The sequence below is a fragment of the Grammomys surdaster genome, unplaced genomic scaffold (assembly GCF_004785775.1).
Source record: "Grammomys surdaster isolate TR1022 unplaced genomic scaffold, NIH_TR_1.0 338, whole genome shotgun sequence".
NCBI classification, from domain to species: domain Eukaryota; kingdom Metazoa; phylum Chordata; class Mammalia; order Rodentia; family Muridae; genus Grammomys; species Grammomys surdaster.
The window spans coordinates 2,696,471-2,722,123 of NW_021604757.1; the positions used below are offsets into that span (position 1 = coordinate 2,696,471).

A 25,653-nucleotide genomic window follows, 5' to 3' on the forward strand; every position below is an offset into this window, starting at 1 on the left:
CAAGTCACGAGGCAGAGTACAGCTGAAAGGCATGATCCCCACATCACACCACTGGTTAAGAGGCAATTTCAACTTCTAAGCATGCATAGAAAGAGGCAAGGCAAGCCAGAGGCCAGAGTCCTAGAGCACTACAGAATAACTGAACTAAACTCACCCAGGTTTTTCAGCAGTACTACAATGGCAGCGACCTCAGTGTAAGTGTTCCTCTCCCTCTCTTCTCTATTCCTCCTCCATCACTCCCCACTGTGAGTATGTGTGTGCATGTGTATGTGTTTATATGTCCGCAGTGCTGAGGAATCAAACACAGGACCTCACATGCTAAGCAAGTGAATTTCATCCCATCCCCATTGGCATGTATTATTAACCTCCTTCCCTAAAAGGACCTTATGCTAGAAAAATTACTATTTATCTCCAGTATAACGAATGTCATCATAGACATCTATCTGGCTCCTTTCACTGTTGGTATATGCAGCCATCTTACCCAGGAGGACAGATAGAGAAAAGGGCATGCTGTGGGTCATAGAAGAGGTGCTGGGCTCTTCTTCAGTGATTACTGACAGGACCAGCACACTCTTGCTCCATCTGCTTTAAGGTAAACCTGTATTTGTTGAGCACTACAATCTTTTTCAGACCATTGTATGTCCTTCCTTTTGCTTTCCAGGATTCAAATATTCATGTGTTCACCATAAGCATCAAAAAGGCAAGCTGACACAAAGGTTATTCCATTTTATCTCAGATCTTTCTGGCAAAGAGATCAAACATGCCCTATAGCTCTATTGCAAGATAGCTTGTGGGGAACTATCCATGCAGTAGACAAAAGGAAAATGGTTGGGGGATAGGTAAGAACCCTTAAGATCCTAGATGTACCAAGTCATGTCAAGAAGGGCAGAGAAGACCGACATATTCCGATAAAGTCATCAAGAGAGAGAAGAGAGGGAGTGAAATACTTCTTTTTCTTTTGCATGTTAAAGAATGACGAAATACAAAATCAAAACAAAAGCCAAATGTCTAATTTGATACAAGCTAGGAAAACTCAATTTCAAGCTGGGAGCACAATAAATGGCGAGAGGGTCAGGAACAGAATATCTGAAAGGCAGAACTCAGCAGTGGGGTTGGAAAGCATAGACTCTGGAACTTGGGGCTGGTCCTGCTCTTTGCCTTGTCCTCAGCCCACTCAACAACATAAGGAAGAAAGAAAAAAGAGAAGGTAGTGGAGGAAGAGGAGATGCAGCATTAGCAGCAGCTGACAGTGGCATCAAGGAGTCACTCCTCAAGCCAGTAGCTTAATATGACAGGTGAGACCGGGAACAGGAAGACTAAGTTGAGATGAAAGAGTCAGATCTTAAGAAATCATTTTATTCAAGGAAATCTAATATTTACAATGAAACTTAAATTGTCACCTCTACTCTAGCTAAGAGAATAAACACCAAGCCTCCTGCTTCCTTTATCTGGTGAAGATAGCCCAAGAAAAGCATTTCCACAACACACACCACAAGGAGATACAAATGTCACCAGGAGAGCAGCAGGCATCCTCTTTCCACTCCGGCCTGTGACCCAATGGGCTGTCTCTTCCCAAAGGCTCTGGTGAATCAGCAATCTAACTCCCAGAATGCGAGTAATCTAGGTACTTAAGCCCTCTAACCCTCATCCCAGCTTGCTACTAATAAATAATAACTTAGGGGTTAGAGGCAAGAATGCTCACCACTCCTACAAAAACAGTGGCCAACTCAGGAGCACTCTCAGTCTGGGAGGAAGAAGGAAGCAAACTGAGAATATACTTACTCAAAGTCCTCAAATTCCAAGTCGGTCCCCTCTACTGATGGACCCTGGTTTTCTGAGGAAGAGGAGGAGGTGGAAGAACGAAGCCGATTCTGCTGGTAGCGCATGGAGCGCTGGCGAATACTGTCTCTCCGTGAGAGATACTGGATCATCCTCTGGGCGTAGTATGCAGCAGGAGATAATCTGAGAGAGACAGAGATGGACAAACACAAACTAGCACTAATGTGGGGAATACTGTGAAAGATAGAAAAAGTCAACTTTCCCATGGTATCTCTCTGCTGAGACTGCTCTGGATATTCGAGAAATATAGACCAAGAAACTCACCAGGAAGTCTGTGCTACAGAATTTGTGCACCAGATCACCCAAGTGCTTCTGCTCTGAGATAAGGCAAACAGGCCATGCAATCAGTCAGTCATCTTCTGATCAAGAGTGGCCCCTTCCAAAAAGGATTAATACTGGGCCTTTCTTCCTTCTCAGGCTCTTACAGAACCTGGCTTAGCTTTTAAAGGTATCCTTAAATAGCTCTTCCTTGCTCAACGTCCATACACAAAGTTTAAGAAATGAAAAAAACCTTTGTAATCAAGTCTGGATGTTTTATAAATGAGAAAACAAGCCAGAAGATGATTAACAAAGGTACCCAGAGGTACCCTCTTTACCACAACTTCTTTCAACACACACACACACACACACACACACACACACACACACACACACACTCAACTCCAGCTTTCACCTAGCTCCTTATTGTCTCTTTGAAACTGGTATCTCCTCCTTCACAAATTAACCACAGGTATTTGTGCACGGAAAGGTATCCAGGATAGGGACTCAGAGACATTTTGTACTTGGGAGAATAAAAAAAAAAAAACCTAATAGAAAAAGAATTTCCAATTTGTAGAATGGAGAATACATCTCCTTTGCTAGGGTTCCAATAAACCATCATCAGTCTAGACTCCAGTTGAAACAAAGGGCATGTCTTAGCTCTCTGACAATTTCTAACATGTCACACAATTCTGCACATTCCTTCCCCTTCTTAAGGTTTTCCTCCACAACATGGTTCTGTAATTAGAGGCTATAAACTGAAAACAACAGAAAAATGTCTTACATGATAATGTTAAGAGATTGCTAAGCCAACTGTAAGACTTTAAAAAACTTACAATGATGCAAGTCCACTAGTAAATTATAGCACACAGAGATACACAAGAATATAAATGAATGATATATAAATTACATGAGAAAACTCATTTGTAACTCTGCCATCAGTAAGAAAAACTCAAGAAACAACCCAGAAACCCAACAGATTAAATAAATTATTTCCACAAAGAGAAACACCAGGAAACCATTAAAAAGAATAAATTGGCTGGGCAGTACACAAGCTTATATTCTCAGCAATACAGAACTACAGGCAGATGGATCAGGAGTTCAAGGTCAGTCTCAACCACACAAGTTTGAAGCTAGTGTGAGCTATTTGAGACCCCTTCTCAACATTTTAAGATGCATGTATATGTAACAATTATCCTCATCTACACACACGGCAACTCTTCTAAAAAAATTTTTTTAAATAAAGGGTTAGTGTGAGATATATATATATATACATACATACACACACACACATATTACACACACACATACACACATATGAAAAAAATGAAGTCATAAACCTGGTGTTAGAAACCTGGGAGATTTTACATTTTTTAAATGTTTGGATATCTAAAAGGGAAGGTGTGTTCTGTCTTCCTTTTATTGGGAATACTTTAAAACTGACTTAGAATAGCTGTATCTAAATGAAATAAAAGTATTTATTGTTGAGTACACATGTGTTGACTGTAATCTCAGCTACTCAAGAGGCTAAAAGACTACAGCTGGGAGACTTGTAAATTTGGGGTCAGTTGAGCAACTTATATTAGTAACAGAGGCACCACCAAACTGCAAACATCTTTCAGTTCCACTTCTAGTCCCTTTGATACTCTGTTCTCACTGTTCTCAGGAGTTCTACCTTCCTAGGCTAAAACAGGTCTTGTAGTCAACTGCAACAGGACTAAGGCTGTTGTTAAAACTGTCCTTTGGGTAAGTCATCAAATAGTATTCTCAAGGAGCTGGATAGCTAATCATTGGAACTCAAAAGTTTACATGTTAAAATAATATGCTACACTGAGCACGCTGACTCCAAATTACTGTTCTACAGTAGGTGGGTAGGGACATGCAGAAGCAGAAGCCTAGACCACACTAATCAGACAACACCAACTATTTCCAAAAGGCTCAACTCATGGTATTTTCATTACTCATTTGGACACCTATTGCCAAGCATGCAACCACTAAACATGAGACTTCGCACAGAAGTCAGTGCCTTCATGTTCTCATTGTTACCTAATATACTAAAATCTTCCAGCAGACATTAAACATGGATTAAACTGAAAGAAGTTACACTAGAGAAGAGACTATGTAACAGAAAAGAATTTTCAAGAGAACTTATGTGGAAGAAAACAAAAGGAACAATAAGTCCATTTCTCAGCTTATGGATGCCCCGAAAGAACAGGAAAAAATGGACTGTTATTGATAATGGTTGTAGAAATAATGTTGCTGTAATATTGAATAAAGACTACCCTTTTGTGTAGAGATTAAGTACAGCATTGCATTAACTCTTACTTGTTTAATTACATTATAGGAATTTCTTAAATATGAAACTACATTATCAGTAATTACAAATAAACAAAGGAAGAGCGAGTTCCGACATAGTTTTGCCCTCTTATGTATCCAGGGGGAAAAGAAGGTTTCTGCATGCTTTAGAAAATGTCTCACAAAAGCTTTCCCTATAACATAGGACACAACTAAGAGAACAAAAGAAATGAATAACCCATGAGGAGATGGTAACGCATGCCCTCCACTGAGGAGCTGCAAGACCATCCAAACAACCAGAAGTGTTCCAAGTAAAATCTTAAGTATTTAAGAAGCCTTTACTAGTAAAGAAATCAGAGTAGGAATTAATAACAGATTGCATGAAAAGACAATATCTGTAATGTCTACATTCTGAGGAAGAGGCAGAAAGATCACAAGTTTGAGACCAGCCTCCACTGGCTACACAGTGAGCTAGAAGCCAGCCCAGGCTGCACATCTATCTGGCCCTGTCTCAGAAACAGATCATTAAGTTTCCCAGTCTAAAATTTCTGAGGATGAGATTCCTACTGCTATCAGAAACTCACTATGTAGAGCACACTGGTCTCAAACTCACAGAGATCTACCCACCTCTGCTTCCCAATTGCTGGAATTAAAGGTGTGCACTGCCACAGCCTGAAAAGAAACTGTTTATGGCAAGAAGTTGTGTTGAGTGTTTTATGGTTCTTGAAAATGTGACACTTTTTTTTCCCAACATAATTAGAGACTAATATAAATGTCCTTGCTTCAATCACCATCTGAATTGCCCATCTATTTTTAAAGTTCCCATCTCTACTGTCTGGATCCTTGGATTGGCTACTTCTGGGATATGGAAAACACAGTAAGAAGCCATGGAAGGTTTTTGTTGCACTGCTATCTTGGTGAGAATGTGCACTACTACAGCAAATCTGTGGCAACAACAAAATCATCTACAAGTCAAGATGGTCTATAAAGATGTTTCCCGGTGGACAGGAAAGCTTTAAAACTCATTTAGTTTGATCTGCTTATACTACAGACTTGTCTGCCCACCACTGTCAATTATCCTTCTCCTTATAACATTTTCTGATACTATTTAAATAATAGTCAATTTAGCTCTTTTCAGATCTTTAGTAGGTCATCTAATCCAGCTCTGACAACCACATGAGGCTGCTCTTTCCTGGTAAATGTTGTACTAAAACTCAATGTTCCAGCCTTGGTTTTGTCTTCAGCACCATCATCAGCACTAGGGACTGCAAGGATGGTCCCTTAGGCTCAAATAAAAAAAAAAAAAAATCTTTCCCTCCAACTTTTAAAAATTTCAGGCCTAGGAAAATATTTGACTGGGTGGATAAGTTTGCTGCAAAAGCAAAAGGGCCTGTGTGCAATTCTCCAGCACTTGTATAAAGAATGGGCGTGAAACAGGTACCTGTGACCCCAGCAATGCAAGATACAGAAAGATAGACCCTACGGATGCCTAGATACAATGGCAAGCTTCTAGTTCGGCAAGAAATGCTGTCTCCGGCTGGAGAGATGGCTCAGTGGTTAAGAGCACTGTCTACTCTTACAAAGGTCCTGAGTTCAATTCCCAGCAACCACATGGTGGCTCACAACCATCTGTAATGGGATCTGATGCCCTCTTCTGGTGTGTCTGAAGACAGCTACAGTGTACTCACATACATAAAATAAATAAATCTTTAAAAAAAAAGAAATGCTGTCTCAAAAATGAGCAATGATGATGACGACAGTGAAGAAGAAAAAGAATTAGAAGAAGAATTAGAATTGGAAGAGGAAGAAGAAGAAAGAAGAAGAAGGAAGAAGAGGAAGAAGAGGAAGAAGAGGAGGAGGAGGAGAAAATTTGAAGAACAATAGAGAAAGACTCCAAAGTCTTCATGTGGCCTCTCCATGAACCCATACCACGAACATACATATGCATCACACACACACACACACACCCTACACAGTCTTCAATAACCTTTCAAATGTCTTCTAAAACAGAATAAAGCAAGCACTTCAGTAAAATGACAATTTCATTCCATTATGCTCCCTTCATCTCTTCTTTTGGATAGTGTCTAAGAACTGGCTTGATTTTTTTTTTTTACCCTTTTGCTATTGTAAATTTGTTTAATTTTAAGTATCTTCCCTACAAATAAAATGTTCAAAACTTTGGCTCTTCTTTTGGCTGTCCATCTGACAGGCAACAGCCTCTTGAGGAGTAGGAAAGAATACCTATGCCCTCCACAGGTGCCCTAGTGCCCCACTGACAGATGTTGAATCCTAAAGGAAAACAGCTCAGTTATAATCCTCTGTCACCAGCGATGTCATTCACTTACCTGCAACAATCCCCAATCACCTGAAACATCTGCCTTAACGCTGTGACTGAAGAGTAAAAGAGCACCAGGACCAGAGAGGCACAAGTGGGAATTCCCACAACCTGGCAACCCCAAGGGCTGCTCCTCCCCCCTCCTAGTGCCATTTTTCACTTTGGCCTTACCTCGCTGGGTCTGGGTAAATTGGGTGCTCTCTGGATCCTGCTCCATCATAACGGGATAATGAAATGAGGGAAGACTCCAGCAGCCTCCTGGCAGAGATTAAAAAGATGGCAATAATCCCTGTCAATTACCAACTCAGAGCTCAATCATAAGAGAAATGGGGGAGAGGTAAATAAGATCCCCCTTCGCAGCCAGCTAGCATCTATTACCTGGGGTGTTACCCTTCCAACAATCTAATTATATAGAAACATTAATAAATGGAGAGATACAGAGCTCCCATACTGGACAGGACCATTGTGTTATGCTGAATGCTGCTCTTCAGTGAAATACATGCAAATGCAGCAGAAGCATGAACTTATACCTCTTTGCAGCTCCTTCAGCAGACAAATAGGCTAGAAGCAACAGAAGAGGAAAATGAAGCATACAGAGAGCTTATCACACATTTATCCTGGCAATTGGCTCCTGTACACCATCACAGTCCACTCCCTCATCCACTCCTTCTGTTCTACCCACACCCTTTTTTGTGAGAAAGAGTACACTTGGGATTCTTGTCATAACTGGCAAAAACCTTTCCTTTTATCATCCTGACCCATCATAAATTCTAACTAATGGTAGTAATACATATTTTATTAGGCAGTTTTTTGGGTAGCAGGCCTCAGCACACACACGAGATCTTAAGAATTACTATGGGCTGGAGAGATGGCTCAGTGGTTAAGAGCACTGACTGCTCTTCCAGAGGTCCTGAGTTCAATTCCCAACAACCACATAGTGGCTCACAACCATCTGTAATGGAATCCAATGCCCTCTTCTGGTGTGTCTGAAGACAGCTACAGTATACTCATATAAATAAAAATAAAAAAAATCTTTAAAATAAAAGAATTACTAAATACACAAGAACACTGGGACTAGAGACTTGAGTACATAGGCCCATGACACACAACTACTAAGGATTCCTATGAGGCCTGTTTAAACTCCCAAAGGCTTCAAATTTCTATGTTGTACTATACAACCTTCCAGAGGCTAGGTAGGAAACAAGTGCCTACTGCATGTAGCCATGGTGAGCAATAAATACTAGCAAACAAAGACTGGAATCCGATCACTCAGTTATAGCTGATTATTACCAAGCTACAAAATGGGCTCAGTATTGCTGGATTGTCTGATTTTGTATAGCCAAAATCTGGATTTCTGCATGAAATTTCATGGCTAAGTTTTAGCAAACAAATACAGCAAAGGTTATTTAAATATTAAAGGTTATTTAAAACACATGCAATAAACAAGTGTGGTACAGGGGCTTCCTGGTCTACCATACTACTTCCCAGCTCATTCATACACACACACACACACACACACACACCACACACACACACACACACACGTGTGTATGAATACATATATATGCTTAGCAGCCAGTCAACCTCCTAATGCAGAACTCATCTCAAAGGAAGTGGTCTCAGAAAAAAATTGCATATTGTTCCTCTCCAGAAGCATCTTGCCTGGCTCTCCCAGGAGCAGGTCTCCGGCTGCTTGCCAGATTCCTCCTTAAACAGATCTGCAGGATAAGAACAGCAGCTACCCTTCTTTTCCAATTGAGTTAAGAAAATTCAGTGTTATTAAAACCAGCTGGCTTTAGGTATAATCATGGGCAGTCACTATCCCAGCAACTGCCCACAATGGCATTTCCAGTCATAGCCAAAGCATAAACAATTGACGCCCCATCACCTTAGCTTTACCCATCCTGCCTGGGACAAGCAACCATTAACGTATATTGTCTACCAAGACATGGTCCACATGGCCAAACTTCAAAGAGCCCTAGCACTCAATAGAAAGCATACAATATACTCAATGAAGTAGGAAAGAAGGTAATAAAATACACCTTCTCTGTGGTGATATTTCTGTTTGCAACAGCAGAAATGCTACATTTCATTATTCTAAAACACACTTTTTTTCACATTCCAATGTGTCATAAACTGGCAAACAACTTAAATTATGTGATGCAGATTAACTAGCATGTTTCTTTTTCTTTTCTAACATCACAACAAAAATAATGACATTTAGATCTTTCAAATGCAAAACATTTTGATGGTTAGAGATAGTCTGAATTATTAACACATAAACTAGACAAAAAAAGTCAGTTTTTGAGAAAACTGGTCATTTACTTCATTTACTTCCTCTTTATAAAACCTTATTTCTTAACTGACACATAAAAACACAGAGGTGAAACATGTTTATTTCCTCAAATAGTTTATCGTTTATATTGAAAACTGTCAAAAAATTTTCCAGTTTCTTAAAATATACAGTATATTATATGTTATTATAGTCAACCCCTGTCTGCCAACAGCACTTTTCCCCCCTTGTTTGAGACAGGGTCTATAGTCCATGCTGGCCCAGAATCAGAAATTTTCCTGTCTCTGGCTCCAAAATGCTGGGATTACTGACATCCCATAAAAACTTTTTGTTGTGAGTTAAAACCTATAGACCAACCTATTTCACCTATATAGTACTAATAACATCATTCCCTGAGAGCAGAGTAAGAGCTGAAGAATGAAGCAAGGTCTAGGAACAGCTGCCTGCCTTTAGAACCCTAGATTATTCAACCCAATACTAAGTGCTCTGCAAGTGATGCTGAGTATTCTTGACCTCTGACTATTTCTCTAAATAGCTGCTAGGTAAGGCAGAAGCCTTCGGTGAGAAGGCTTTCAGAGTGACCTGCTTTAGTACTTATGTGTAGACAATGAACTGGATAAGTTATGAAACAAATATTGCCCACTACCAACTATGTCAAGGCAGTGACAGAGCTCAGAGAGAAATGAGAAAGAAGGCTTATCAGGGATGCTAAAAGAAGATTCCTAAACTTAGAACAATCTGGATTAGGCAACATCAATTTTAGTGACTCCATTTGATATCTTGCATACTCCAGTTCCCATCCTAACTTTCTATTTTAATCAGAAAGACTTCTTGTAATCTAAATAGCATCAAAATGTTAAGCTTTGTACCAACAGACAATGCAATAGGACCAGCCGATGTTTATATGTACATGTGTGTGTATGCGTTCGAGAGAGACAGAGAGAGAAATCAAGAGGGACAATCTAGATGAGCAACATTTCTTCACATACACAAATCACTGATGAAACAAATTCTCTGCAAGGAATAAAAATAGGCTTTAATCCACATCCAGTTGATGTGGATTAAAGAATGAAGTGGAGTTTTGAGATAAGTAGATATTACCACTACCATGCCTAGGATTCTCAAAGCACTCCCCCTCCTAGCAGCAGCTATGTGCAGGAGAAGGGTGGAGAATGAATGACATGAGTAAATGGGCTAGGGCAGCAGCTTGCTCCACCTTCTGCTCTGGCACACAAATATGACTTGACTTAATAATCTATCACACAATTAGATAATATAAAATCAGCAAGGGCTGAAGGAAGGGTCAGTAAAATTTGTTCAGGCTTAAAGTTGCCATTTCTTTCTGACTTGTAATCTCAATGTAGAAATATGTTATATAGAGTCACCAAAACTCTGACAGAAACAAACAAACAAACAAACCATCCTTTCTCTAACCTTCTCTTTTGCCTACTTAACTCTCCACACCAGCAGTGGCTGAGTAAAGCACAAGGGCCATAATAGCTTGAATTACTGGAGATCAGAAAGAAATACTATAATTTGTGCTATATGTGTGGCCATGTGTAAAATACACAAGGACGACTTAAAAGCCTTTCACCAATAACAGCATATTTTTTAAAAGCCCAAAGGCCACTTCTCTATTGAACTAATGTTAGATAATTTGATTTTTTTTAAAAAAAATTAATAACAGGGCTGGAGAGATAGCTCAGTGGTTAAGAGAACTGACTGCTCTTTCAAAGGTCCTGAGTTCAATTCCCAGCAACCACATAGTGGTTCACAACCATCTGTAATAGGATCTGATGTCCTCTTCTGGTGTGTCTGAAGACAGCTACAGTGTACTCATATAAATAAAATAAATCTTTTTAAAAAACCTTAATAACAAATATAAAAATATGAATATAACAACAGTCAACCATAAAAGAATAATCATATTTAGATACAGATAGAACAAAAGAGAATAATATAACAGATGTGGCAAAATGCAAGCATTTAGAGAATGTGGATAAAGGGCATTTGAGAATTCTTTGTATTATTTTTGCAATTTTTCTGCAAATTGAAATTATTTTAAAATATAGAAGTCAGGCATGGTAGCTGATACCTGTGATCCCTACCACTGTAAGTAAAACTGGCCAGAAGGCTATGATGAGTAGCTTGGGCCTTAGTGTTTGAGACCCTGTCAAATAAGTAAAATAAATTAAAAGCTAGACATAGTGATTCAGATCTGTGGTCCCAGCACTTACGAGGCCAAGGCAAGAGAACTGCTGCTGAATTCAAGACTGGGCTTCAGAGTGAGACCCTTTGTCAAAAACAAAACAAAACACCAGCAAGACAGTGTATGCTTTTAATTCCAGCATTTAGGAGGCAGAGGTAGGAGGATCTTCTTGCATTTGAAGACATCCTGATCTACATGGCTAGCTCCCAGATAGCCAGAAATACATAGAAAGATTCTGTCTCAAAAAAGAAAGAAAAAAGAAAAGAAAGAAAGAAAACTACCCCCGCCCCCAACCAACCAAACCACAAGATATGAGCATGATGGTACATACTTAATAATTCCAGCATTCAAGAGGTGACATTAGAAGGATCAGGGAGGGATTCAAGCCATCATGGCTACAGAATAAGTCCAAGACCAGCCTGGCCTATATGAGACCCTGTCTCAAAACCAAAGCAACAAATTAAAAGACCCAATATTCAAGGGTCTAAGGATGTAACTCAGACACGATGGCTAGGAGTAAAGGTATGCACTTGCATCCCATAGAGTGGATGAAAAAAACTGACTCTCAAAAACTGTCCTCTAACCTCCACATATGTGAAATGACATATGTGTGCATGTATATACACACAAATAACTATAATAAGAAAATTAAATCCAGTATTTAAAATCTTTTAAATTTTTAGAAATTTTAGGAAAATTTAAAAGGAAAAGACTAAGAGAGGTAGCATCTTCAAACTAAGTAACATTTTAAACTTTTTTAAAGTTTACTTTTATGTTTTACAATTTTACTTTACGTGCAAAAGTGGTTTCTCTGCATTTACTTCTATGTACCATATATATTGCCTGCAGAAGCCAGAAGACAGCATCAGATCCCCTGGAAGTGGAGTTATGGAGAGTTGTTAGCCACCACATAGGTGCTGGTATTTGAACCAGGTCCTCTGAAAGAGTGGCCAATGTCCTTAACTGCTAAGCCACCTCTGCAGTCTCTATTTCTATTTTTTAATTATATGTATGCACGCATGTCATTGTAAGGTATATATGCATGAGTGAAAGTGCCCATAAAAGCCAGAAAAAGACATTGAATCCCCTGGCGCTGGGGTTTAGGCCCTTATAACCAAGCTATGTAATATAGTTGGTGGAAATAGAATTCAGGTCCTCTGTCAGAGCAGTAAATGCTTTTAACCACTAGGCCACCTCTCCAGCTTCTAAAAAAGATTGTTGTTGTTGTTATTATTTTGTTTTTTAAGACAGGAAAAAATGTAACCTCTCTCTATACAAATCTGGCTGTCCAGGAACTCACAGAGATCTGTCACTGCCTTCCAAGTGCTATTAAAAGCATGTATCACCATGTATAGCTTAAGAAATTTCTTTAAAACAGCAAATTACCCTACTGTTCTAAAGCATGTTTGATAAATAGGCTCTGAGTTTAGCTTTTTAAATAAAAGTTTATCATACACACACACACTTTATACTTTATCATGTATGCACATAATATATATAAACTCTGCAGCTGGTTTAGAGGTAGGAACCAAGGCAGAGTTGAATGATACTGAGAGAAACAATGCCTAAAATATTTACTACTTTTGAAGAAACCCTTTTAAGAAAAAGCTCTCCTACTTCTATTCCAAAATACATGTGTACATAAAATTCCTTGAAAGACAGCCTGTCAAGGTAATTCTAGCTACTCCTTTGGTTATTATATGGTGATAAAAAGTTAGAGACCAGCCTGGGCAACCTAACAAGATCCTGGGGGATAGGGTGGGGAACATGACTGGAGGATACAACTCACTGTATGTGGGAGGGGGACGTTGTGAGACCGACTATGTGAATGAGAAAGAGCATGACTGGAGGATATGGCTTACTGACTTTAGGTGTTCTAACTGCTCCTCACCGAAATAATAAAAGATTATTAAGCTCTGCAGAGGGCATAAATTTTGAAATTCCTAACATTTTATATGAATGTTCTCTCTGATTAGTATTATGAATATTTTCAAGAGGTTCCTTGTTTCACATGGATCTTTGATAACAAGAAAAATAAAAACAATAAAAGAAAACTCGAGGGTGAAATGTGATCAAGGAGTATGAGACAGATCAACCAGAAGAGAAAAAGAACCTTCAGGTGGATCTGGTGGCACATGCCTAAAATTCCAGCACTTGGAAGGTGGAAGGAGGAGGATCGCCTTCAGCTTAGTATAAGTTGGACACCAGCCTGGACTACAAGAGACCCCATCTTAAAAACAAAAGAATAAACCAAAACAAACTTTCACTTTAAATTCAATAAACACTAAAATTTGAGAAGCAGAAGTCTGAAGTAGTCTAGTAATGATAACCTTCTCCAACCAGTGCAAACATCAAGTATCAGTGCTCAGCCTCTGCAGACAGAAGAGCTCACTGATGCCCCATGCCTTAAAGGGATAAGTCCCTTGCCTTGTCTGTGTGACATCTACTGTTTATATTCAGGAGCCAAATGCAAATCAATAGCCTCCTTATGCCTATAAAATCAAATTTAAATGCTGTAGCTTGGCATATGAAGTTTTGCAGTGAAATTTCCCTTTCCTTTTAGGTATTCTATTCAGATGTTTTCATACTTTCGATCTCAGAACTCCTTTAAAACCATGGGGCCACTAAACAACTTAAAACCTTATTTCAAACCATAAACGGCAAAAGCACACGCGCTCAACTAGTGATCAGCTACAATCACATTACATGCCACGTGCTCTAGGAAACCCACAACAGCTCTGAAAGAACGTCGTGAAAAGACAAAGGACATCTCAACATGCATAAGAGCCTCTAGACTTCTGGAGTTCCCGACCATACTGAGAACCCCCGTTACAGATAAACTATACCCTGCTGCCCATAAAAATCCTTCAAAACTCATATACCTATCTTCTCCTGCCAAAAGTTCTTAATACTCCACAGCATTTGGTAACTCTCTTTAAGAGACAGAGATCTCCTGGGGCTAGACATAGAGGTGAACACTTCTCATTCTAGCACTTGAGAGGGAGAAGTGGAGACAGGTAGATTTCTGTGATTCAAGACTAGCCTGGTTTATATTGTAAGCTCCAGGCTATCCAGGGCTACATATACAGGCTCTCAAAACAAACAAACAAACAAAACAAAAACAAAAACAAAAACAAAAAAACAGACCTTCTCCCCGTGAGTTATTTATAAACATGTCTGTGTTTGCTTTTAGACTTACAAGCTACATAAAAGCTGGTATTGGTTCCAAGTCATCTTTTTATCTCCATCAAAATTCACATCCTAATTAACATGTAATAGGAGACAAATATCCAAGCTTATGAATCAGCAGGCAGTCTAACTAGCCTGGGAAGAATAAGAAAGGAAGCATATCTGATTGTTCTTTACTGACCCCATGAGTCTCAAACAAGGATAAATGCACACTAAAAAAAATTCCTGAAGGAAGGAAAATTTTAGAAACTGCCTATATCACCCTTTATCCTTTTGGTCACTTAAGCCACTCAGGTTGAAGTGCTGACACAGTTGTCCTAATAAATATAATAAACCTGGTCCCTTGAAGGCTCATTAAATCATAAAGTCAGAAGCTGGCTTCTTGCCTAGGAAATGACCATTGATGCTCCTAGACTGTATGTTCCCAAGAGACCTCATAAAGAAACAGGGCCATGTTTGGAGGGGATAAAGGGGCAGTAGGTCAAAGAATCTTGGATGTAATGCTGCCTGCTAGATTTCTTAATCTTGCTCTGCAAGCCCCAGAACTCTGTCTCAGTGCATGCCCAGGATGGGAGATGACAAGTCTTTATTCTTTGTAAAAAAAAAAAAAAATTGTGTGTTCTGAAATGACACTTCTATTATGATTTCCAAGTTGACATCTCTGATTTAAAGCAGAGGCATCAAAGCCTCCCTATTTCACACACTAGCAATTATCATTTAAGTTATCCAACGATAGGCATTCATCTGATCACTGTAGGGCCCTGTAGTTCTAAGGGTGCACTCAGAGTACATGGTGCAGTTGCCAACAGAACCAGACAGACAAATCCTGTCCCTGATGTGAAGTGGACCAAAACAGGTCCACAGCTAAAGGGGTAACATGGGTAGGAGTAGTGTGGGAAGGCAAGCAGACATACTACAGAAAGAGCTCATAATGTATGTGGTATGGAACAGCTTTATTTTATTATGACCAAGCATAAACAACCCAAGACATGCAAAACAATGCCTTTTACCAGAAAAGCACAAAAAAAAAAATCTTTACCAACATTACTATATTCTGAAATATCTCTGGGCAGTGAGTAACAGATAGTGAAATATCAGAGCACAAGGTAATCTAGCGCAAAATCTGTACCTAATATGCAATCACGATCTAGATAAAGTCAGCCAGACCCCCTTGGGAACATCTGGCCCACTACTCTTTGATAGCTGGCTATGTCTCATATCTCTGTTACAAATCTTCCACATATTATAATACAGTTATGAAACTTCAATGTATAATAAAAAATCACTTTTGTCTACATTTAATTCAAAGGTACAAGCTGATCTATACAATGTCTCTGAGAAACTGGAGAGGTCTGTTCACAGACCCCAGACCAGTTTTGGAATCAGGAATTTAAATCCAAGACTTTTTCACTAGATAGTGCCAAAGAGCAGATCTCTGAAAACCTAATACACAGCTAGTTCTATATACTCACATGCACATCTTACAAGCTGCAGCTGGAATATACCTTACTTATGAGGTAACCAATACACTGAGGGAGGGGGCAGTGCATCCTATCTTGTTCCTCTAAAGTCATAAAATGATTTACAGAATTCCACAACTATGACTTCTGGGTTAACTTCATTCAGATAAATCCTAAAAATCTACCTCAAAACCCATTAATTCTACAAAGAACATGTTGATAGAACCAATACCAAGAAACATATAACTATCTCCTAAGCTAGTTTTTCACATCTTTATTACTAAACTGAAGATTTAAAAATGCTTGACTAAGGCCAGTCATTAAAAAGTAACAGCCACTGGGTGGCACCTTTAGTCTCAGCACTCAGGAGGCAGAGGCAAGAGGATTTTTGTGAGTTCCAGGTCAGCCAGGGCCACACAAAGAAACCCTGTCTTGAAAAACCAACAAAACAAGACAAAACAAAACAAAACAACTCAAAACAAACAAAAAAGAGTAACAACCAGGGCTGGAGAAGTGGTTTAGCAGTTAAGAGCGCTTCATGTTCTTCTAGTGGACCTGAGTTTCATTCCCACATGGTAGCTTGCAACTACCTATAACTGTAGTTCCAGGGGATCCAATACTCTCTTCTGGCCTCCATGGGCCACAGGCATGCACATGGTGCACAGACAAACTTGCAGCCAAACACCCATATAAAATACAGTGATAAAACATTTTTTTAAAATAACAGGCTTTGACTTGACCTTCACATAGTAAAAATACTATATAATGGGAAGTAAAATCTTAGGGCCCAAAGCAGAAAGGCAAGGAGAGGAAGTAAATAGAGCCTTATAAGAGATGTAGAAGAACGTAGAGTAAGCTGGGTTTTATTAACCATCACAAGGGCAGCTTTTCCAGCTCACACCTTCACATAACAAGTTTCTGAAGTCTAGAGAAAAGGGCAAGACTCCAGTAGGTCTCAACAGTCCATGGTTAGTCCTTGAACTAACACAGAGCTGGGAGTACAAGAGTACAAGCAATTTTTTTTTTTTTAATCTGAGGCTCTGACTGCTTCTCTTGGTGTCACAGCTGACTTGGCTGATCTGCCTCCGGGGATGTGCTACTCGCCCTTCCACCCGGTTCTTGATTAGTAACCACATGAATCTGGACTCAGCATCTGAGAATCCACTGGAATAATTTCTCTACCATTTCCCTCTGTCTAGACAACATGAAATTGTCATAAGTGACACCTAAAGTACAATTAGTAGAGAAACTGCAATTTCTACTCTCCTCCTCCGTTCCCCAAAAGAACTGCACATTAACGTCCTCCACTGTGTCAATCATACTACCCTGATGAAGATTAACTCTGAGGAGTCTGGAAGCCATTTCATTTCCAGCTTGCTAAAAAATTTGTAACCCCCCTCCCGCTATAATTAGAACATGCAAATTGCTTTCTTTTTACTAGCACTAATGGCTATAATTGAAGTGATCTAAATGTCTACTGAATGGATACCTGTGTAAAAAAAAATCCTCATAAATACCACTTTATCCAGCTGCATTTTATTTAAGAAAATCACAAACAAAAGAGAAAAAACAAAGTAGGGGCAATGAAAGGCATGAAGCCACCAGAACCCGGGCTTCTGTAACTACCATAAGAAGATACTTTGAAGCCACTGCCAGTTCCTTTCAAGATGCCTCATTAAGACAGCAGACAGATCAAAGGACAACAAATCATGAAATATTTGATCAGTGTTTTCTGGAGGAGGGTTCCCCAGGGGACACTTGACGATTTCTGGAGACATTTTTGGTAGTCGCAACTGGTTTGGGGGAGTGTTACTTATGTAACAGCAGGAATACTACTAAACACCCTTCAAGGCATGAAATAGCCTCCCACAATGAAGGATTATCTAACCCAAATGGCAAGAGTGCTGTTGTTGCTAAACCTCCTTGACATACTTTAATGGTCTGAGTTTAAGCAACAGAAATTCTAAATAACAAAAATGGATAGAAATCTGGGGTCCAAGTTTCAGAATCAAGCAGATTGCAGCTTAGGCTCCACCCTGTATCACCATCTCTTAGGCTATGCAACCTAGAGTTTATTCTTAGTTTCCACATTTGATGAGAAATCCCCATCTTATAAATTTTTATGATGAACTAAGAACACATGTAAGGCTGGAATGTAGCTAAGAGATAGTATGCTTGAGTCTAGCGTGAACGAGGCCCTGGGTTTGATGTCCAACATAAAACAAAACAAACATCAACACTAAGCAAACAATCACTATGTAGTCCAATATTCAGCCAATTTTTTTACTTCTTTGGATCACAACTATGTATCAGGAATATAAAATACACTGGTCATTCAACTCAACATGCCTAAAAGAGGTTTTGTCAGAAATATATTTTGAAGGTTAATACTATAAAAGCTTAAATATAGGAACATAAACCCTGAGAAACATACATACGACATCCAAATAAAGTCTTGTAAGAGCAGTCCCTCCAGCCACAAATACACACTATAAATACCAAGTTCTTGCTACTGGTTATGTATCAGTACAGCTAGAGTATCCCTTATCTAAAATGCTGAGGACCAGAAATGTTCCAATTTTTAGAGATTTGCAGACTTAGGAATATTTACATAGACTATGGGTTGAAGAATCTCACATCTGAGATACTAGAATTTGGGAAGCAGAGGCAAGGAGATCTCTTGCGTTCAAGGCCAAGCTGGTCTACAGGGAGAATTCAAATACAGCCAGAGCTACACAGAGAAAACTGCTTCAGTCCCTCCCCCCAATCTCAAATCTTAATTATGAAATTTTTCCTGTTTTGTTTTTTTCTTCTGAGATACAAGTTTCCCTAGGTAGTTCAAGTTGACCTTTGGCTCAAAATCCTCCAGGATACTCCAAAAATACATTAAGACAAACAAATACAGTGCCAAATACATATCTATAATCACAAAAAAACTGTGGACAAAGAAGAAAGCTAGTTAGAGACAGTGGCCCAGAGAAGGCACTTCGGAGTATCTGAAAGTGACCCAGGATTTAGTACTAAATGCACACAGCTAGGTGGAGACGTAAGATGCTAGTGAGATGTGAGATGCATAAAGAAAACTCCTGTGAGAAAGCCCGCCATGTGACATGAACTCCCTAACCTTTTCTACAGCCTGGTTACTTGAAGTACAAACTTTCCTCCTGCTCCAGTATATTGGCTTTTTTTTTTTTTTAATAAACTCTCTTTCCTTTTGCTACTATTCACCTGTCTCTCTCTATCCAAATCCTGTTCTAAGACAGTGAACCAGGAACTCATTCAAAGGTGCCTCTCAAACCACCAAAGTTACTGGGAAATAATAACCTAAATAATCAAGACGCAATGCAATCCTACAGAAATTGAAACTCCCCATTCTTTCTTTTAAAAACAAACAAAAAAGGAGTCTAAAGTACCCTAAATTGTTAAAATAATACTGAGAAAGAAGAACAAAGCTAGAGGTCTCACATTTTTCGATTTCAAAACATACTGCAAACCTACCATAATCAAGGCAGTATGGGAAAAATATGTAAAGACACATATAGACTATTAAAATAGAATGGAGAGAAAAAAAATAAATGTTTAGGTATAAAAAGGCAAAATGATCCCTAACAAGGGCACCAGGACTACACACAGTGCTGGGAAAATGGCAAAGATGAGCCCTGACATTACATAACCTACAGAAGTAACTCAAAATCTAACAACTGAAACTAGGAAATTCCTGAAAGAAAAGCTTCATGACACTGGAAGAGCTGATAATTTGTTATATATGACATCAAAAGCACAAATACACAAAGGGTACTGTTACGAGAATTAAGATCAGAGCTCGTGTTCTAATAGCAACCCCCAAAACAAACACACACACACAGGTTCAGCCATCTGTCTTCAATAAATAAATAACAGTGGAAAACAGAAAAAAAATATATGTATATACACATATATACACATATGTATGCAATAACAATTAGTGGGGTGGAGGGGAAGGCCATGAATTTAAAGGAGAGTAATGAGGGTTATATGGGAGGGTTTGGACTGAGTAGAGAGAGGGGAGAAACATAATTATAATATCAGCAAAATATATGGCAAATTCATGTAACAGATTTTAAAAATTAAGAAAAGTTAAAAAGAAGTGGTGAGGGAGACAGTTCAAAGGGTAAAGTACCTGCCACACAAGCATGGGGACTTGAGTTTGACTGACCAGAATTCATGTATTTTTGTTTAAAAAAAAAGCTGTACAAAACAGTGTGCACCTTTAATCCCTGACTTGGAGTCCTTAAGATAAGAAGATCCCTGGGGCTCAGTGGCCAGTTAGTCTAGCTGACTCAAGCTCTACGTTCAGTGAGACACTCCATCTCAAAAAATAAATGCAGAAAACAACTGACATCTGAAATCAACTTCTGGCTTCCATACACATGGCCACATACATAAAAAATAAAAATTAAGAACATTCTCAATACAAGGTACAACACAACACAGGTAAACCTTAAAAGTATGATGTTAACCAAAATAAGCCAAGTCAAAAAGACAATTGCTATACTTGTAAAAATTATATTAGATACTAGGTATCATGATACAGGCATACAATCCAAAAGACTGAGGATTAGGAATTCAAGGCCCTCTTAGGCTACAAAGTAAGATCCTGTCTCAAAAACAGACATATTGGAGCAGGGATATAACTCTATGGTAGAGTACTTGACTAGCATGTATGATTCCCTCTCTAGGTTCAACCTTCACCACTAAAAAACAATGTATGTATATGTATAACCTAATCAGACTCATGAAACACATGGAGACTAGTAGTTGTCAGGGACTCCTAGAATATATAATTCAAACAGGCAAGAAGAAATATTTCTCAAGGTTATTGAATAAGACAGGCCTAGTGGTTCAGGCTTGTGATCTCAGCTATTCAAGAAGGGTTAAAGGAAGATCACAAGTCAAGGACAGCCTGGGCAACTTCAAGACACTGCTTCAAAATGAAAAGCTGGGGCCAGTGAGGTGACTCTGCAGGTAAAGGGGCTAAGCTAAGCCCAACGGGATCTAACTCAGGTGCTAACCTGAGTTTTTCCCTGAGACTCACTTAATGGAAGAAGGAGCTGATTCCCAAAGTTGTCCTCTGGCTTCCGAATATGCATCATCATGGCACCCTTGCCTCAATCAAATGAACAGCCGGCCGTAGTGGTAAACACCTTTATTCTCAGCACTCGGGAAACACAGGGGCAGGTGGATCTTTTGAGTTCGAGGTCACACACACACACACACACAGACACACACACACACAAATGCAAGAGTAATCCAGAAGGAGAAACTATTGCATAGCTCTACGGGGCTGAGACCCATCACAATGTCTCTCTGTCTGTCTGTCTCTCTGTCTGTCTCTCTCTCCCTCCTTCTCTCCCTCCTTCCTTCCTTCCCTCCCTCCCTCCCTCCCTCCCTCCCTCCCTCCCTCCCCCCTCTCTCTCTGGTTGGGGGGGAAGAAGGTAATTATATAATAAATATATTATGTAAACAGAATCCCCTATACCTGGTGTTATTGTCTTGAAACATACTCAATGTATCCTTTAGAAGATTTCTCTGAATAGACAATAGGGAGGAGGACCAAAGTGGGAGATGAATACATGGGAAGTTTCTCTCAGTGTATTTACAGCATACATAAAATTTCATGTAGTCTCCTTAGAACTCCAATCCCCTGGGCTGACAGAAGGATTACATCTTTTCACAGTTTGGTGTGCATACAAACCACACGGTCTGCTCTACATCATTCAGCCTCAGAGAAGCAAGAGGCGTAATTTAGCTCAGCCCTACCAAGTGCTAATTTGACCTTCAATGAGGGAAGGGTTGTTTGTCAGGCACACCCCCAGAAGACCTGGAGGCTCATACCTTTCTAAATTGACACAAAATTTCCAAAACAAACTTAATAAGGTTGGATGACTGCTTCAAGGTAGATAGTATAAGAAACAAGAAATTCTCTATTACATATGCCTGCTGTTTGTCGTCTCCTACCACATAGAGCTCTTATGCCTGCTCTTAGCCACTGAAAAGTCTCACAGGTGGTTCTGGGGATGTAACCCAGTGAGTATTGGGAAACTGAAGAAGCTGAAGTTGGATCTTTCAGCTGGGGAGACAAAGAAACCTTGTTACCCACCTACCTACCCCTACCTCACAGAGAGAGAGAGAGAGAGAGAGAGAGAGAGAGAGAGAGAGAGAGAGAGAGAGAAAAGAAGAGGAGGGGAGGGGAGACAGAGACAGACAGAGAGACAGAGACAGAGAGACAGTGACAGACTAACCCTATCATATTAAACCATATGAACACACACCAAAAAAAACAAAAAAAAAACAAAACAAAAAACACTACCTACAAAACCCAAAATATTTACCTTGTCAATGTTTATCTTGTCCTATTCAGAAAGTTTGCCAGTCCTAATATGAAAGAAGAAAAATGATCACACCTAGAATTCAGACTGACTGGAAAACAGATATAGGTTAAGACAGATAGATGTTAATAGAGTATCTGCTTAGCAAACAGGACTGTGGGATCAATTGCGATCCTTTGTCCAAGCTAAGCTGGCACATACCTGTAAACCTAAAACTTGGGAGAGTAAGTCAGGAGGACAGCCTGGCTAGGTTTTCTTTCTCAAAACACTAAACAAACCTAAAAGTAGGTAAATAGAAATGGTAAGAAAGAATAACATCAAATTTTACCAAAGAGCATTGGGTTGCCTACCTAATCTAAGACTGCTGTTTTATAATTAGCAAACAGATGCCTGGATGTTCACAGTCATTTCATAAGAGAAAGACTATGTGGTCTGATGTCAGAGATGCTAGGCTTTTCTCCTGCAAGTATGTGAGTATGGAAATTACATAACACCTAAATTTAGGATCAATAGGAGTCTTTCTCAAGATGTTTCTGTAAACCCAATAATGGGAGAATTTACTACTGCAAAACTTCAGACTTTGGGACAAAAAGCAGAATGAGGTGTACTGATCTTTGAAATTACGTTCAGTAAGATAAAACAGGAAACAGGGAAATTTTTAGGTCATCTTAAACTAGTAATAATAATAAACACTCTATAATGAATTATCATTTGCCATTAACAGTTACAATTATTGACCCTGGCAATTCCACTTCCAGAAACTTATCTTCTGGAAACATATGCATGAGTATACAAAAAATGCCACAGCAGTACAATAAAGAAATGGAAACCATCCAGATCACATCACCATGGAATAACTAACTACTGCTAGAATACTGTACCACTATCAAACATGAAAATATGCTTGATACAGTATGAGAACTAAGTAACCAAGGAAAAAACTGTGTTTGTCTATAGAGAGGACAATGACACAGGATTGTTCACAGTTGTTATCTTTCAGCACTGGCTTCATAGAGAGTTTCACTTTCTATAACTACAGTATATTTCTGAAAAGCTTCAATTTTTTAACAAGTAAATCTACATTAGTTCTGGAAGCAACAAAACCCAGGCATTTCCACTTATGAAGCTTTGCTCTTTCCAAGCTCTCCCTTTTGCATATTTATAATAATACATCTTCTGATTTGGGGATTGTGGGGGAGCATTGTTGAGGATGATTGATTCTCTCATTCATCCATTCAGATGCCCTTCCTACACACATTCAAAACCTTTTTTTTTCCTTTTTCTTCTTATTTTTCTTCTCCTCACTCTAGCATTGGGGATTAAACTCAAGGCTTTTCACATGCTGGGCAAGTGCCCTACAACACAACTGTGTGTAGAATACTGTGCTATTCTGACAGTTGGTGGCTCTGACCTACTGACTTTCACCAGCCTTAAGACACAAAATAATCTCTTAGTGTTCGAGCTAGCATAATTTACATTATCTCACTCTTTGGTCTATTCTCCACTAGCAGCCAAATAATCTTTTTAAACGACTTCTTTAGGACTATGATAAAACATTTGTTTAACATGTAGGGGGCCTTAGGATCCCAGCACCACCCAAAAATAACAATTATGTCAGATCTCTGATATATACAATCATTCCAATCTGATGACTTATCAGATAAAAGGGTAAAATCCTTTAAAAGGTTTACAGTCTATATAACAACCCTGTCACCTCTCCAACATCATCTCCTACTGAATAGGGAGAGTTCTTAGGTATGCTGAATTTGTCCATTTCCTTATGATGCTCCTACTCCCAGTGTTGACAGTTTGTTCCTAAAATTCCCTGATGACACTGCTCAAATACTACCCTATCATACTTCCTCTAATCACCCTATTTTAAACTGCAACCCCCCCACCCTATACCTTTTTATGTGTGTCCCTTTACTCCATAGAACTTGTCACCATCTAGCATTCTAGATACATTTTTAATTCTCCCATTAGAATGAGAACTCTATGCTGATACTTAAAAAATACTTAGTTTACTTTTAAGTAACAGTTAGTAAATATCTGTTAGCCAAATAATATTAACTCTGAACACACCTGATCTGATCAATTAGCTGAGTACATGGATAACTGAATAGACCAATCACAAAGTACTTTGTAAGCCTGTCATTCTGGGTTATAAGAGTCAAAGTTACACAGGGGAGGAAGGCCTTGTTAGAAATTTCTCTAAGGCCTTGGTTTAGCTTTCCTTGGCTTCACTGTGTGTCTCATAAACTACACTGCTTAACGTTCTCATTTTTTCCCAGAAAAAAAAGTCATCATTTGTCCACAAATGAAATTTTCTGGATTGACCATTCTCTATTCTTTGTCCCCAAACACCAAGATTCTGAGTATTAATTCAAAAGTTTATTGTACTTTGAGTAACAAGGACCACAATTTCACAGGTTGTTTTTAGAGGTAACTAGCTAACCTTCTATATTATTAGAGATTAAGCAAAAATTTTACCTAAGAATTCTGCATCCTCAAAAGAAAATAACTACAACCAGAACCTAGAATCATCTTGGTGGACTAGCAAGATGGTTCAGTTAGTTGGTAAAGGCACCAGCTACCAAAGCTGATAACAGAACAGACATGACTTTCTCAAGTTATCCTCTTACATTTGAGCACTCCTGTCATGTGTATGTCTCCTCCAAATAAACATATATGTATACATATATATGTATACACACATATATATATATGTATACATATATATTTTTTTAAAAAAGATGGGCATGGGTACACAGTATACAGAGATATAGAACACAGGAAGAGATCCTGGGTTCTATCCCCAACACTACAAAAAGATTTTTAAGGTATGGGGGCATGTAGCACACACCTTTAATCCTAGCACTCAGTAGGCAGAGGCAAGTGGATCTCTGTGAACTAGAAGCCAGGCTGGTATACAAAGCAAGTTCCAGGACAGCCAAGGCTATTACACAGAAAAAACCTGCCTCGAAAAGCAAAACAAAACAAAACAAAAAAGAGCGAAAGAAAAAAATTAACAAAGTAACTACTGAGTACTAGGTACTATCCATGGGATAGCAGGTATTCATACATAATAGTGGGCTCATGACAGAAAAGTAACCAAATAAACCCAAGCCTGCACCATGTCCCTCTAATTCTAGCACTGGATGGATCCCAGCAGCTTGCCCAGCCAGCCAGTATTATAGCCAATTGGTGAATTCTGGTTTGATCAGACCCTGTGTGAAAAAGTAAAGTAGAAAAGTGGGTGTCCTCTTTAATCTTAGCACCCATAAGACAGAGGCACACACAAAAGAAAGAAAGAAAGAATTTCCTGCTATCAGTGAAATATAGATGTATTTAATACTCAAGTAGCAATAGGGAAGACGTGATTATCTGGAGCAGTCAAGGAAAGTTAC

At 39.0% G+C, this 25,653-nt stretch overlaps 1 protein-coding gene across 2 annotated transcripts in view; it reads right to left on the reverse strand.

Annotated features, from left to right (window-relative positions):
• The window catches only part of Ambra1 (autophagy and beclin 1 regulator 1), a 185,991-nt gene that overhangs the window by 111,310 nt on the left and 49,028 nt on the right, over positions 1 to 25,653 (reverse strand). For both annotated transcript variants that reach the window (XM_028778469.1, XM_028778470.1), the window contains 2 exons: positions 6,899 to 6,985; positions 1,783 to 1,962 (listed from right to left, as the gene is read on the reverse strand). In XM_028778469.1, coding sequence (XP_028634302.1) covers positions 1,783 to 1,962; positions 6,899 to 6,985 — 267 coding nt within the window. The remainder of the gene's footprint in view (positions 1 to 1,782; positions 1,963 to 6,898; positions 6,986 to 25,653) is intronic.